General features: G+C 35.1%; 1 protein-coding gene across 3 annotated transcripts in view; it reads left to right on the top strand.

The window, feature by feature from the left end:
* The window catches only part of COL5A2 (collagen type V alpha 2 chain), a 135,749-nt gene that overhangs the window by 92,933 nt on the left and 25,884 nt on the right, over positions 1–16,932 (top strand). For all 3 annotated transcript variants that reach the window (XM_039844219.1, XM_039844221.1, XM_039844222.1), the window contains 17 exons: positions 2,134–2,178; positions 3,249–3,302; positions 5,579–5,677; positions 6,012–6,056; positions 6,169–6,267; positions 7,539–7,592; positions 7,824–7,931; positions 9,401–9,454; positions 10,050–10,148; positions 11,326–11,379; positions 12,087–12,185; positions 12,294–12,347; positions 12,443–12,496; positions 13,439–13,492; positions 14,221–14,274; positions 15,834–15,878; positions 16,203–16,301. In XM_039844219.1, the coding sequence (XP_039700153.1) occupies positions 2,134–2,178; positions 3,249–3,302; positions 5,579–5,677; positions 6,012–6,056; positions 6,169–6,267; positions 7,539–7,592; positions 7,824–7,931; positions 9,401–9,454; positions 10,050–10,148; positions 11,326–11,379; positions 12,087–12,185; positions 12,294–12,347; positions 12,443–12,496; positions 13,439–13,492; positions 14,221–14,274; positions 15,834–15,878; positions 16,203–16,301 (1,170 nt within the window). The remainder of the gene's footprint in view (positions 1–2,133; positions 2,179–3,248; positions 3,303–5,578; positions 5,678–6,011; positions 6,057–6,168; positions 6,268–7,538; positions 7,593–7,823; positions 7,932–9,400; positions 9,455–10,049; positions 10,149–11,325; positions 11,380–12,086; positions 12,186–12,293; positions 12,348–12,442; positions 12,497–13,438; positions 13,493–14,220; positions 14,275–15,833; positions 15,879–16,202; positions 16,302–16,932) is intronic.

The following is a 16,932-nucleotide window of genomic DNA, read 5'->3' as shown; positions in this document are numbered from 1 at the left end:
AGTATTAAGAATTTCAGGTTTATGGCTTCCCCTACCGTTACCCCACAAAAGATAACCACCTTAGAGTTTCTCAGTGGTACCAAAGTCAGGGCCCCAGTTTGGGAGAAGTGAGACTCTCTCACTAGACCATTCCTTATCACTTTGACAAGCAGAGTGTCCTCTGGAAATGCAGAGAATGTTGTGGAATATTGTCAGCTGCTGCCTTATCCAGCCTTAAGTAGTGTATCTGATCTAGTATGCTTACTTCTCTGTGCTTTCTTTTGCCATCTGCCAATGTAGTTATGGCATTTCTAACTCAGTGTGGCCCATTGCTCTCCGTTTCCAGGATCCATCTCACATGTTAATACCATCTCTCAGGGTCTTTATCAGGGTGTTAAATATGATAAAGAAGAGCGCTTCTGTTCCATTAAATTTCTCCAACTTTATATTTTGCTCCTCTCTATCTGGTACCATTGGGATCTAGTCCCATACTTTCTCTCTTGGATCCTGCCTCTCGATGATGTATAGAACTTGTAGCTCCTTTGGCATACAGTCTCTTCTCTCTTTTATCAGAAACAGTACTTCCTCAAACCAGTTATTTTGTGACTTTATGCTAGGTTTTGGTCTGGTGGCTGGGGGGAGGGGCAGGTGGTAGTGATAGTGACATGTGTTTTCCAGTAAAGTAGAGGCTTCTGTATCATCTTTAGTAAAGAAGAAGTATAAACTGTTAACGGTGGGAATGGGCCATTTGACAGGCCCATGGGCTTCCGGGTATCTGAGATTTTGAAGTTCTTAAGATATTCCAATGCTAAATTTCAGGGTCCTGTTCCTTCCATTGAAAGTCTCTGACCGTAGCTTAGGAGACTTTCCGTTTTAAAATTCAACCTTCTCAAGAACTTTTAAATATTTATCATCAAATCCAGGGCCTGATCTTCAGCTTTTTCTTCCCTCTGGTCATAGAAGATGACAATATTTTTAAATGCTGCCAAAGAGCCTTATATTGATGATTAATCATTGTCAGCCTTCACTGTCTTTCTCCAGTGGGTTCAAGACCTGTGCAATTCCATCAGTTTTTAAATTGCTGTTTTCCCTAACACTTCTCAAATGCCCGAGTTCCTGTACCCACAGCCCATTCCTTTATACTTATGGCTTCTATTAGTTCACCATTGGAGACAGTATTTACTGCAGCATCACCACAGCAGGCCAAGAGCGATCCATACTTCATCTGTCACCAGCTGGGCAGTGAGCAATTCAGCTTAAAAATTTCATTTTAGAGTATGATATCTTTTACTCCTTCTGGCACCAATGGCACTAAAGTCATAGGCCAGGTTTCCTAGGAAGTAGCATCAAAGCAAAGACTTGTGTGCAGGAAATTTACTGGGGAGAGCTTTCTGAAACTACACTTGTGAAGAAGAATAAAAGAAGTAGGGTTCGTCAGAGGGGAAAATGAAATTGATGTTACAACTGCAATAGTCTCCACAAATTAGTCTCCACAAATCCTCAGTTCCATGGGGACTGGGGAGTTGGGATTGCTCTTCAGACTTGTCTTGAATGAGGTCTAGTCCTTTGTAGCATTGACCATGAAAGGGGTCCTGTGGGAGAGTTAACTTCTTTTAGTTAAGGGCAACCTGTGGGGAGGGTCTCGACTGTGAGCCATAAGCTTATAACACTTCCCAAAATGGTAGAATGATTACTTCGATGCTGAAGGGGTATCTGGGTGACACCCACAGCGTTCACTACTACTTAATTTCCTTGTGCATGTATGTGTACTTGTGTGTGCATGTGTGCTTCAGTTTTTTTTTTTTTTACAAGGAGCACATTCCTCCTCTGAGTTAATATGGCTGTTAAGAAGATAGGTGTTCATAATTTCATTGTCTTTGAGCTCATTTTATAGAAGGTGATATAGTCAATGAAAAGGAATAATTTTTATCAGTTTCATTTTTTCTTTCTTATTGCTATGAAGATAGGTGTGTTTATTACACCCTTACCAGTTTTGTATAAATGTGTATTTTTATTGCTATTAACCAAGTTAAGTTTGTTGCCAGTTAACCTTAACATGTATTCTTTAATTATTTTACAAAGAAAAATGAATTATGAGCAAATACAGCAGAAAATGTAATCTTAACCTGTCTTATCTCTTTTTCTTCTAATTAGGGACAACGAGGTGCACATGGTATGCCTGGAAAACCTGGACCAATGGTGAGTTGTATTAATTGCACATTCATTCATTTATTCGTTCATTTGTTCTTCCAACTGTGTCTCAGTTACTTGGAATAAAAAGTTGATAAACACACAGTACTTACAGCAATTCATATTGTAGCATGCTGCTATTGCTAACTGCAATAACAGAATACAACTTGAGGTATGGTGACATAAAAGAGAAAGTACCTACACGTGTAGTGAGAGAAAGATGTCAAGGAAGACTTAAAGAGGAGCAACTTTTAAGCTACTTCTTGAAAGATGAGTATATAAAATGAGCAAGAATCCATCCATAGGATGGATAGTAGAAAGAACATGATGAACTCAGGGAAATACTATGAGGGTAAATCAGATTTGAAATTATGTACCCTTATAATCTTTTCTCCCTTGTTACTCATAAAAAGAGAGACAAAATATAGGAGGAAAAAATAAGTGTAGTTAAAAAGAGCTTTTTTTAAATGCAAAACTGATGGAATTAAAATACAGTCTTAAATGAAGAACTAGGATAACTTAGAATGGAATTCCTCTTAAAGGAAATGAGTATTTCCTTTAAATCTAGCCTTAAATCAATGGTTTAAACTCTATGCTTGCCTTCCCAAATATAGGATAGGGACAAATATCCACTTCTTATTAGCCTGAAAAAAAAATCACTCTAGAATATTCAGATGATTCTTAAGTATCATTTTTATAAAGTACAGTCCTAGATTTTGGTACAAAACACAACTTTCTAAACACTATCTTTATTAACTTGGTTGACACAAAGAAAGCAGTTGCAAGAAGCAATTGTTTCAAACAATTTGTGTTTGTTACTGACTTAGTCTTATATGCTACAACTAGGAAATCCTATTATGTTTAATACCATTAGACATGTCTTTTAGCACTATTTCATATCAAAGCTGGAAGGTACTCATAATAAAATAACATTATTATCTTTGTGATTTTTAAAGTGTTTGGTGGATTATTCTTATATGTCAAGATACAGAATTTTGTCAAATAAAACAATAAAAGATAACTTAATTAAATATTGATTAAAATACATGTCTGATCACTTTTCTGGTTCCTTTTAATAGGGTCCTCTTGGAATACCTGGCTCTCCTGGTTTTCCAGGGAATCCTGGGATGAAGGTAAAATCTTAATATATTTAGCTCTTGATTACGTGAATACCAAAGCGAAGAATGTTATTTCATTAATTGAAAAGTATGGAAGTTGCTTCTCAATTAAGGAAAGAGCCTAGATTATTCTTAATGTCCAGTATGATAGGAGAAAACATATTTAAAAAATGTAAAAATAAGATTGTGATATAATATGCAATTAAAAGAGAATTACTTATAATTATGCAAATATAATATCAAAGAGTCTGTTACATTAGGACTTTAAGGCCAGACGAGTATAACAGCTGCAAGGAATAAGAGCTTAATCTGAATTAGAGCTCTGTTCTTGGATACAGTGCCTGGCAGTAATAAATAGCGGAGTGTTATAAACAATAGGAGGTTAAAATAAATCAGAGGTTGACAAAGGCTGTTCTCTCACTCGATGCTGGCTTTTACTCCTCTCCACCCCTACCTCCTGCCTTTCACTCCTGACCATTTAAAGGAGTGATCTGGAAGGCTATTTGGCTCTCCAAGTGGGAATGGATTAAAATATTCTGTTGGGATGATTTACATTTGTAGTGAATAACAATTTGTACTTTTTCTGAATATTTTGGATGATAAATTCAAGGATTACAGTAGGATTATATTAACTAAATTAATGAATATATTCAGAATACTACTTTCAAATTTCAAGCAACCCAATATATTTGATTATCTCTCAGATCCAGTTTCCCATTGGCAATCATTTTCTTCACCTCGTAAAAGGGATTTACTCACAAGACTATGCTGTACAAAAATGACTACAGCCATGACAGTCATTTCATGTCTCTAAATCTTGTTTTCTCATGGAATTTTGTTGATCAAGTGAGATGATCTATGCATATATACCCTTAGCATAGTGCCCAATGCAGAGAATTATCTCAATAAAGGTCAATGTTTCTTCTTCTTAGTGTTATTCAAGTTGGACTTGAACTTTGATACAAAACAAAACAAAACAAAAAAGTCTGTAGTTGATGTTTCAGATACTCTGAAATGTGAGATTCATCAAGTCAAATTATTTTTCAAGCCCTCTCTAATGCCATCTTTAAACTCTGTGTCACAGGGATCTGGCTGCTTTAAAATGATGCCCTAAGTCTTTTCACTAGCCAGTTTCTTCTTTCACTGAGAACTCACTCTGAACTTTCAGGCAGGCAGAACCTTCTTCTGTTCCCCTCTGTATCTGTTCTGCTCTGCGATGTCCTAATCCAGCCACCACTGACTCTGGCCATGGAAGGCCCAACCTCCCTATGTACCCTGATCAAAATATGCAAAATCCTCCTTTCTTCATGTAAGACCCTCCACTTTCAAAATGAGCTTTGGCTAGAGAATTGAAGAAAGAATGTTCACAACACCCAGGACTATGACTTAGCAGAAAGTGGTTTCTGCTCCTACTGTGGCATCTTTAAGACTTTGCCAACCATCAGAGTTTATACAATAGATCACTGGATACTACCTTCTTCTCCTGGTTTTTTCTAGTATTGGCTGTTGGCTACCAAAAACTACTTAATGCAATCAAACACCTAGCAAATCTGTTTCTCTTAGAAATTGTTACCCTATCTTACAACTACCCTCAGTGTAAAATTCTCAGGTTTTTGTTTTTGGCCAGGGTTCTGCTATACCTGTAAGGTTTTCCCATAGTCTTTGGCTCTCTGGATGAAGAATAAACTTCCACATCCAGTTTTTTGCATTTCGATGAAAGATAATAGAGGTTTAGTAGGGATTTTATATGTGTTATTGATACTATAAGCTCTCTGAGGCTTAGAATTTTAGTTCTAAAATTCCAGGTCGAGGTCTCTCTAGGATTAGATCTGCCTAGATACATAATATGTTGGATAAAATACAGAAACATAGTTAAGTTTGAATTTCAGTTAAATAAAGAATAGATTTTAGTATAAATATGTCCCAAATATTGCACGGGACAGACTTATAATAAAAGTATTTGTTGTTTATTTGAATTAAAACTTAACTATGCATCCTGTGTTTTAATTTACTCTCTGGACCACTGTCTTGGGTTGAAATAAGTGTAGCTACCAGGTTACCTTGACCACTTTGCTCTGCTCTTAATGCTGCAGATATCATCACTCCTGAAGGAGTGGGAAGGTGAGTCCACTTCTTAGGCGAGGTTAGGCACCTATCTTCTGTAAACCAATTTGTGCTCTTGACCCCTTTAAATGTTTGGGTGTAAAATGCAAAACTTCAAAGCAATCAACTTTGAACTATGCCACATTTATATCTTATTTAAAGTAACATTTCTCTTTGTAACCCACTAGGGAGAAGCAGGTCCCACTGGGGCACGAGGCCCTGAAGGTCCCCAGGGGCAAAGAGGTGAAACAGGGCCTCCAGGTCCAGTTGGCTCTCAAGGTCTTCCTGTAAGTTCCTAATATATTTAAGAAGTATCACAGAAAGCTGGACATGTTTTATAACATCAGAACAAAGGCACTCTATTTCAATATATTATGTTTGATTTCTGAATGAGTGTTTACAACTTATGAGAAAAGCCACATTTCCCTTGTAAACTCTGCAAATTTTTTCTATTTTATTAAAAAGAGTCATAAAAGTGATTTTTATGATATAATAGTAGTTGATATTTTTTTCATGGTAATATTTTCTTCCTCCTTTTGGAAGATGGGTAGATATCTTAGACTGCTACCCTAGACATGGCTTAATATTTCATTAACTTTAATATTTCATAATCTTTTTTAGGGTGCAGTGGGAACTGATGGTACTCCTGGTGCCAAAGGCCCAACGGTAAGCAACTGCGTTATACCACACAAAATTCAAGTAAACACAAAGCTTTGGACATTGGCCATAGACTTCTAACCAGGTTTCTGCTCATCATGTCGCTCTTGCACTCGCATAGGGCTCTCCAGGTACCTCTGGTCCCCCTGGCTCGGCAGGGCCCCCTGGATCCCCAGGACCTCAGGGTAGCACTGGACTCCCGGGAATTCGAGGCCAACCGGTAATGTTTTTTTAACACAACTATTAACCATTAATATAATCAAAGTAAGATTGCCAAGAGAAATAACATTTAATGAGATGGAGTGAAATATAGATAATGTGGCTTATCTGAATGAGGCAGATGAAGATAGGAATCTTTGTAAGGTGAAAGCAAATGTTAATGTACAGTTTAGATGTTTAAATTCAAAGTGGAATGTTATTGCATTTTGTTAAATTCTAGTGTTCTTTTGTTTAAAATAATAAGGTCATAAATTCATGGTCCACCTCATAGAATTTTATGAGTAGTTGAATAATAAACATTATAGAAACATTTGCAAGTAAGTGTGGGGAAATGTGGAAGTTTAATGGGGATTTATAATGACAATTTGGCTAAAAATGGATTCAACAGCTATTTCTTGAGAGTTATTCTTGAAGAGAGAGTTAAACATGTTGTTCATATTTAATGAGTTTACATATTTTATAGAAATTATTTATTGGGAAAAAATGTTATTATGAGCCCATAAGAAATAAACACATTGAAAAATTGTGCTTACATATGTTTTAGCTTGATATATTGAAATTAAAACTTTCTTTCCTAGTACTACTTAAAACAAATATTTAGAATTCTGTTCCAAGTAATTTGGTTATGCCGATAAATCCTTTTTAAGTGGTGGTGACAGATTTATTAAAGCATGAGTGTCGCTGATATTTGACATATCATTTTATTATATTCTCAATTTAGCAATCTGGTTCCTACTTAAAGTACAACTTAAAGTACAATTGGTATTTGAAGACGCAGATACCCAAAACCCTAGAACAAGACAAAACCCTAAACCCTTTGGAGTCAAAGATGAAATGCCCTATTTGAGTTGTCAAACTTGCAATAAATAGAACATAAATAGAAAACTATTTTGATTCTGAGTGAACAGGTTGATTTCCTAAGTAGGCTTATCTATAGAAGTTGTCATTGTTTAGTTCTAATTTGTTATCAAATTGAAATAACTAAATAATTATAATTATTCTAGTATGTCTGTTAACAAAATCAATATTTAAAAAATGAATTTCTTGGAGACCACTACAAAATAAAGTGCTACCAAATTATACTGAATTTGATAAAAAATTCACACACATTCTATAAGATTTGCAAACATTTTTAAATGATTACATTATGCTGCTGATTCAATACAGACTTAGCTGCAGAAATTTTTCAAGGCCCATTCACTACAGTTAATTAAAGCAGGTTGGATTGGCTAAATATTCTGGTTCTTACAACTAACGATATATTTATTTTAGGGTGATCCAGGAGTTCCAGGTTTCAAAGGGGAAGCTGGACCAAAAGGGGAACCAGTAAGCCTTCATTTTTCTTTAAAGACTAGGAAGAGCATAAATATTTTCTAGAAGTGTACAACTCAAAATGCTTAAATGTTTAAAATAATAACAATGAGACTTATAATTCTTTTGGGTGGAAATAGTTTAACCATTTAATATAGTTATGACTGACTTTATTAAATGAATCTTTTGACTATAACTCACTCGTTGAATGGCTTTTTCCAATAACTGTCTTTCTGTTTTTAATAGGGGCCACATGGTATTCAAGGTCCAATAGGCCCCCCTGGTGAAGAAGGCAAACGAGGTCCCCGAGGTGATCCGGGAACAGTTGGTCCTCCAGGCCCAGTCGGAGAAAGGGTAAAATTTGAATAATAAAATAAATTCGAATAGTTGTGGGGGAACTACCTAAGTAAGTTTTGGAATAGTAAGGAAAACTAGAGTAGTTATGAGAAATGCTTGCAGGTGCAGTGCACAGTTCAGTATGGTGATCTGTGAATTAAAGGAGCCAACTAATTACTGTTCATGCATTCATTCAGCTAATATTGACTGAGCAACTATGCTATGCCAATTTGTTATATTGACGCTTGGGTTACAGCAAAAGTCTATGGTTCTAGCACTTATGTGGGGGCTAGTAAACAGTTTAGTGGGGAGGTAAGCAATAAATAAGCCAACAAGTAAATAAAATATAATTACACATTCTTATAAGTTCAGTATACACTTAGGAAATAACAGGGTGATGCGGAAGAGAGTAACTCTGGGTATATGACCGTGGTGTAACATTAGATTAGGTGGTTAGGAAACAAGACCCTCTGAGAAGACGGCGTTTTAGCTGAGACCCAAAGAAGAGAATGAGCCAGCGAGAGAACTTAGGAGAAAGAACATTTTCAGCAGAGGAAACAGCAGACACAAAGCCAGGAAGCCAGAAAGGGCTTGGTGATTTTATTTATTTGTTTGTTTGTTTTTATTTTTTATTTATTTTTAAAATTTTATTACTAATTTTAAGTATACAGTACATTGGCTAGACATTTATATAGTTTATAAAATGATCCCCCTAATTGCTCTTTCTCTCCTCTGGCTCTCCACCTAGCCATTACATTAATGCAGACTGCGTTCCTTATGCCATGCTCCCCATCCCCATGACCATCTATCGACTACTAATTTGTACTTCTTTAATCATTCACCTCATTCTCCCAGCCTCACAACCCCTCCCCTCTGGCTGTCACCAGATTGTCCTCTATATTTGTGAGACTGTTTTTGATTAGTTTGTTCTTTTTGTTTCTTAGATTCCACATATAAGTGAAATCATATGGTATTTATTTTTCTCTGACTGACTTATTTCACTCAGCATAATAGTTTCTCGGACATGGTGATTTTAAAGATCAGAAGAGGTCGCTGTGACTAGAGTATAAGGAAACAGGCTTGAAAGGACAGCAACTATATCACTTTACATTTGTATAGAGTTTCAGAGAATACAGAGGGCTTCATATGCAAGATAATACTAAAGCATATTATAATTGACATTCTAATTGTGGTAGATGGTGACATCATTTTGCCTCTCATATCTGAATATCAGTTTATGTTTAATTTTACAATGAATTGTTAGAATACTGTTGATTTGAATAATTTGTTGGCTCAGTACTTAAATATTCTTCAAAATTTTAAATTTATTTCTGTATAGTCAGGTTTTTTTCTTATACATATCTACTGTCATGTTGGCTTGATTACATCTCCTAAAACCTTTTAGTACTAAAACTAAAAATTACCCATTCATTATATATTACAAAAATATCAACAACGATTAAGAATCAAATTTCGGTCATTTGTAGGGTGCTCCTGGCAATCGCGGTTTTCCGGGCTCTGATGGTTTACCTGGACCGAAGGTGAGGTTATCCTATCAATGCTGACACTAATGTGAGTGGTGCCCCAAAGGATGTCGTTGTCTAACCTGTTGATCTAGCCTTGATCCATGTGGGTCCGGATCCAGAAAAGAGTTGGACATAAATGTCAGGCCGAATGCCAAATCCCTCTTGTGCAATTTCTACATTATAGAGGTCTGGGAGTAAGGGAAGATGCTGGTTGGAGGTATACGGATATTTGTTTTCAGATTTTTCAAGGTCATTCCTGAGAAGAAAAGGTCATAGACCTTTCCTTTTGCTGATTTATGATTTTTCCTTTATCTAGAACTTAGATTCTTTCAAAATTCTATGTTTTTTTCCCCCATATCTAAATTATTGGAGTAAGGCTCTAAATTCAACTTTCATTAGATAATGATGAAAAACCACTATTCTACAAGGAATCCAAGTTAGAAACAAAATGTGAAGTGACATTGTTTACAAAGAAGTCTTCGTAACTACTTTGACAAACTATTTGTATATTATATTAATGATTTGATTTGTAAACCAAGAATTTTATGTATGCTCACTTTGTTTCTCTGTAGTCTTTTTTTTTGACATGTTCTGCTTTGCTTTGATACAGGGGGCTCAAGGAGAGAGGGGTCCTGTAGGCTCCTCAGGACCTAAAGGAGGTCAGGGGGATCCAGGACGTCCAGGTGAACCTGGGCTTCCAGGTGCTCGGGTAAGAACACAGCAAGTTTTTGCTATATCAACCCAGGAGAAATGCATCTGAAAATTCATTGAAGGGTTTTTGTTGTTGTTGTTGTTTTGTTTTGTTTTTAATTTAGCTCACTTTCATAACTTGGAACATTTCTTTGTTTTTTTATGATTTTGACCTGAGTCATTATTTTTAAATACTGGTTTGTTATTTTTACCATGTATAGAAAACACAATAACTTCTAGTTTTCCTTTTTCAAAGGAGTATATATTAATAGTTTTACCACTTGACATGATAAACAGTCTTGTCTGTCAATTTTTATAATTTTTTTTTTACTTGCTAATAAACAACTTGTTTGACTTTTGTCAGAGAGAATTCCCGATACATTTCATTTTAACAAAACGTCACTTGAAAATTTATTTGGACTATGGAATTGCTCTTATATTCAGTTGTCAACAGTGCCCCTTAAAGAAAGGGATTGCACAAAAAGTTTTTGGCTGGAAAGATACATTTGGCTCAATATTAGTTTTTTTTTTTATCTTGAACCCAGCATTAAATGTATGAGTAGAAGTCTATCATAGCCCTTTGTCCTTTTTACATGAGAAACTGGCATTGGTGTCACCTTTGCTTAGATAATCTAATTGCATGACCAGTCAACATTGCTTATAGCAAAAAACGATCCCTGATTTTAGACTGCATTTGGACCAGAAGGGCTGTGAATGAATTATAAAAACCTGGTAGGAAGCATAAGTTTGGCTTTCCCGAGTTTGGGGTAACTTGTACCTGAGCACTGATCTTGTCGGGACCCACATACCACATTAGAGGTGCTGTTATACATAGTGGTTACATGGGATTTCTAAGCCAGGGTGGCTTCTGCACCCACCATGTAGACTCATTCCCTCATGTCTGGCCTGTCCATTGTAGGAGGCTTAGTGGCTGCTCCTGGGGGCAGCTGTGAAGACTCCTCCCAGTAAAGAGCCCCACCTGGTACTGACCCTCGGGGCATGCTGTGTTGTCTGCCTTATATCTTTCTGAAGCTGGCTCAGTGGTCCTGAGAGTTTGTCTAGAGGAGCCTAAGCTTCCTGAGAGTGGGCATTGCAAAGTGGAACTGCATCCTTTTACCGCAATGCTGTTTTGACTGTTCAGAACCTTAACTTCAATTGTGGGTCATCTACAAACTGACAGTTACTTTGATTTTCAGGGTCTGACAGGAAATCCTGGTGTTCAAGGTCCTGAAGGAAAACTTGGACCTTTGGTAAGTAATTTAAACCAATGCCCACGACCATTAATATTTCTTAATAGACATGCAACTTATTCGAGATTAATGTTTTTGATCATGTAGATGCTGATTATGATTACATATTTAAAATGTCATGCACCCAGGGGCAAATACTTGAGATCTGCGTTTTTTCAAGTTGACCAAAGATTGATCACATTTTATTGAAATAAATGTTTGAGATTGAAATTGTTTCCTGGACATTAGTGAAAAATTTGAAATGATGTATTTTTTAATATTGGTAGAATTTGTCTATTAGCAACACTCACATTTCTTGATGGGAATTTAATACATTTAATAAGTAAGTAGCTTCGAATTTTGATAGCTAATATATATTGGGCCTTTCCCTTTTACTGCAAATTTGAAATAAAAGTCTCAAGTTTTCGTTACCACAAACCAGAGTAAATGAAAGAAAGGTGAAAGATTTCCTTTATTCATATGAGAGTGTAAGAAAACACGAAGATGAAGATTGTGTATATAAGAATAAAATCTCTGTTCTAAATAGTCAAAATACTTCAACACGTTTTTTTTTCTAGACACTCAACTTTCTGATTTACTAAGATAAAAATGTCAGATAACTTAAAACATATATGTTTTACAGTAAGCAAAGGCAAGTAACAATTTGGGTGATGTGATATTTAGAGAGAACTTATGTAAAACTTACAATGCTCCTGTCAATTTTGTAGGGTGCTCCAGGGGAGGATGGCCGGCCAGGTCCTCCAGGCTCCATCGGAATCAGAGGGCAGCCTGGAAGTATGGGTCTTCCAGGCCCCAAAGGTAGCAGTGTGAGTACAGTGTATAATATGTTTGCCATCTCAACATAATTCTCACTTGGAACAGGCATGTTTTTAACAAATTGATTGAAATTTAAATTAGTTCTGTTTATCCTTTAGGGTGACCCTGGAAAACCTGGAGAAGCAGGAAATGCCGGTGTTCCTGGGCAGAGGGTAACCATATGTTTTCCGCTAAAGAAAAAAGAAATAAATAAAATTATCCAAATTCTCATGGCCTCATCTCACAGATTATCTCTGTGTGATACTAGGGAGCTCCTGGAAAAGATGGTGAAGTTGGCCCTTCTGGTCCCGTGGGGCCCCCGGTATGTGATCTTTTAGCAAAAATGTATTCATATTGCACTTTTCAATGATGTTTGTCCAAGACTTTACTTATGAATAAGTTTTGGGAGAAGTAAATAAAAAATTGCAGAATTGAAGAATTTCAGCTATATATTTTCTTTTGATTCTCGCACTGGCATCTTTTGCCTTTTTAATAGAATGATTGGTCTCTTCATTTTAAACTGCTATAAAATGCTGATAGCTAAAGCTACCTTATCTTTATGTGTCACAGTAAAAAAAAATATATCCACTGAAAAAATAGTGTCTGGCAAATTTTTAATGCTGTATTTTATTTAAAATACGTAAATACTGAATCATACCTACTTTCTTCTAATATGTCTTACAGATATTTGTTTAAGCTGGGGTTTTTTGTTTGTTTGTTTTGAGCTGCAGAAAAGGAGTATTTATCTTCTGAGGCATAGTTTTAAAAATAAGTGTTTATCAGAAATATTTTGGCATTTTATTTGTTTTGAGATGGGACAAGTTAAATATCTTTCTAAAATGTTAGCTTTGCTTTCTTTAGTTTTTCTAGTTTTGAAGGTATGATTAATAATTTTTAGAAATAAACTGCAATGGAATAATTACCCCTTTAGATTAGATATATGAAAGTAATGAATTTTTCCATCCCCAGTTTATCCAATTTCCCCATAATTTTATGGTTGGCTCCAGACATTTTATGTTTGGATCATAAATAAACACATGTCGTTAGTCTCTTTGCTGGCTTTAGAAGATATTTTCTCACCAGCAGGGACTTCAAACAATACTATTAGATGACTTTTAATACTAGTTTATTATCTGGCTAAAGTAAAAAACATGTGATTGGAAGAAATACAAAGAAATAGTAATACTAGTGGTTCACATAAACAGGAAGCAGGCGTAAAGATGTGGCTCTTGATTTTTATGATTTTCTTTTCCTCGTGACTTAGGGTCTGGCTGGGGAGAGAGGAGAACAGGGCCCTCCAGGCCCCACTGGCTTTCAGGTATGCACTATTCAGTTTTTCTATTTTTTCTTTTACTAATTAAAATGCTTCTTTAAATATGTAAAAGATAAATAAAAGATGTCGAATACTGTGAAATTCTACAATTTTCAAAGAAATCATTCCTTTTTTAGTAAGTAGGATAGAAGTTTGAATAGAATCAAATATTTTTTTAAGAGAAGGAACAGGCTTCCCCTGAAAACTTAATCAAACCCCAAACTGTAACAAACTAAAAATCACAAAATGTTCTTGGTATCTCAGCAAGACTTATTTAACGATTTTTAGGCTTATGTAATTTTATTGGCACAGTGTTTAAAAGTTTTTGTTGAACAAGTTTTCATTTCCTAAATATATTGGTATGGTCGATTATTTAATAGCATAGATAATCATAATTTGGGGAAAAATCTTTCAGAATTGACTTTCAATATTATTTCTAGCAGCCTAAAATATTGTTTTCAAAGCCATTAAAAATCTACAAATATGAAGAACCTTCTTTTTTTCTTTTGCTAAATGAAGTACATATGAAATACATATATTTTGCTAAATGAAGTGCGGAGGAAAATCGAAGCCTATAAACTAGCTGCTGTGTAATGTTAGATGTAGGTTTCTCCTTTTGTTTTGCTTAACATGTGTTTGAACAATATCTTTTTCTTAATATACAGTCATGGAGGCTCCATATTCACAATTTTATTTTCACAGAGTCACAATTTTATTTTCTTGCTTTGTTTTAGGGGCTTCCTGGTCCTCCAGGGCCTCCTGGGGAAGGTGGAAAGCCGGGTGATCAGGTTCGTTTTTAAATAAGAATAGCGATACTAAAAATCACTGGTTCGTAATATCATTTATTATGTGTAAGGCTCTGTTTCTTGTTTGCTTTACATATATTATTTCTTTTAATCCTCAAAACAACCCATTTTACAGATGAGGAAACAGAGGCACACAGATGTTAGGTAATTTTCCCAAAGTCACATAGCTGATATGATTTGAATGCATATCAAATGTTTTCTGAGACTGTGTTCTAAATATATCTTACCATAACTATTGAGTTTTACTGAAGGCTTTATAAATGGTTATGAAAGGATATTAACCATTTTATTCCTATTATTTTACAAGCACATAGATTTATTTAATTTGTTTTTCTTTGAATGATTCACTCGTCATTTAACTCTTCAACAAATACTTGCTGAGTGCTGTGTGCTTAGCTCTATTAAGCCTTGGCCTGAACCATTTGAACAAGATGGACATGGACTTTGCCCTTATACTATATTATGGTAGAAGATAGAGAGTATCAGAAAATAGTTTACAATAGTTATGTGTTCTAAAAGCTGTGATAGGTGAGGCGCTCTGTGTATGGAAACATAGACGATGCAACTAATTCAGAATTGGGATGTTAGGAAAAGTTTCTTGGACAAAGTAATATCCTTAGTGAGATCTGAAGGATGAATGGTGGTAAGTAGGGAGAAGTGAAGGTAAGCAAATACTCCAGGAAATGGAACAGCAAGTGCAAAGGTTTGCTGTCCAAATGAAGGCGCTGAAAAAAGTTCTGTAAGTCAGGAAATGTGGAGTACTGCTTGAGGGTGGAGATGAGGCTGGAGAAGTGAACCTGGGGCCAGATTATGGAGACTCTTAACTTGAGTCTAATTTGTTCTTATTATTAGAGTAATGGGAAGCTAATGAAGAAGTTTTAAATAGGGAGTAATAATACTACTATATTTGGGTTTTAGGAAGATCATACCACAATGAAGACAATATTTCAAGGGATAAGACCAGAGGCCTGCTCGATGTAGTTATTATCTTTATCAAAGAGAGAAATTTTAAATGACAGACTATTCTTTAGTTAAGAACAAACTTTTAGTGTAGCCATCATGACTGCCTTAGTTGAAACCCACAATTCCTAGTAGAGAGTATTGTCCATGTTATGCGTTCAAGAAATATTTACTAAATTAGATTGAATTAAATCTGTTTAAAAGATCAGCACTTCATTGTTTTTCATTTCACTTTTCTCTTTAAAAGATTTTCACATTCCATTAAGAAATAAGAGGCCTTTAGCATATATTTTGTTGTCTCTAAAAAAACTAATGCACTATCTTTGTGAGATAACATTTTGCCAAAAATCAAACATTCATTTATAATATAAATTTTTCTAGAAAAATATTTCCATGTAATAATGTATGTGATATCCTCTCATTTATTAAAGTGTACACATTTTTCTTTCTTCAATATTATGGGTTAAGTCATACTTCTAAAAGTGCATTACAAGATATTAGGTATATGGACTGGAAAGATTTCTAATCCATAAAATTTAACTCAAAGGCTTTCTTCCAATTTTTTAAAATGTGTTTTACAGGGAGTTCCTGGAGATCCTGGAGTAGTTGGCCCATTAGGACCTAGAGTGAGTATTTTCTCTTTCGTAATTAACTGTTTCCATTGGCTTCAGTTTAGAAAAGCATCGTTTATTTTAAAGCGGGCTTTATTTTAAGCATTAAGATTCTTCTACTTGATGAAAATCAAACTTTCAAGAAATACTTTGTGCTATGAAGCTAATACATCCTTACGTCATGTTAATTTCTTATCACTAAATTAGAAAATTGGGCCTTAGTAGTTGCTCATTTCTGAATTTTTCGTTAGTAGAAGCCATTTTTCATATTTCCAGACACATTTTAACCCATTTTTAGATCAAGCACTGAGAATGTTTGACAATCCAATGTTGTGCTAGGGAGAACGAGGAAATCCAGGGGAAAGAGGAGAACCAGGAATTACCGGACTCCCTGGTGAGAAGGGAATGGCTGGAGGACATGGTCCTGATGGTCCAAAAGTAAGTATGGTCATGAGCTCTGTACTTTAAATTGTTCGAAAATCACTGCTCAATAAACACATGATGATACTAGAATGTATTTCTCTTGTTTTTGCAGGTTATTTGATTTTATAATTTTCTTCTTCAGCAAAAATTTAATGCATGCCTACTAGACATTTCTTTGACATTAAAGAGTCAGCTTAAAAGCAGTCTCACTTTTGTGGTGGGCTATATGGCCTACTACACAGAGCAATACATTCTCATATACAGACCTATTCCTAATACTTATTCATATAAATTTTATTAATGGCTTCTATTAATAAGGAGAAACAAGAAATAGAAAATTGCATAATTTGTTAGGAGAACATTTTAACATTGGTAGAAAACAGTGTGACAGTTTCAGACACACCCAGCAAATACTTGAAGTAGAATTTTTCATGATTATGCAACATTAGATCTCTTATCTTCGAGATCCAGAGTGATTACATGAGATCTGCTTCAATTTAATCATGACTGAGCTTGAAAACCAATTTAATATCATGGGTTCAATATGGGGTGAATAAAATACTCTCTAAGTATAATGTCTTCTTTCTTAATTAGAATCTCATAATGTTACCAAAAAAAAAAAAAAAAAAAAAAAAAAAAAAAAAAA

Source organism: Pteropus medius, unplaced genomic scaffold (genome assembly GCF_902729225.1).
Source record: "Pteropus medius unplaced genomic scaffold, Ma_sr-lr_union100, whole genome shotgun sequence".
Taxonomy (NCBI): domain Eukaryota; kingdom Metazoa; phylum Chordata; class Mammalia; order Chiroptera; family Pteropodidae; genus Pteropus; species Pteropus medius.
This window is presented reverse-complemented; position numbering and strand designations above follow the sequence as displayed.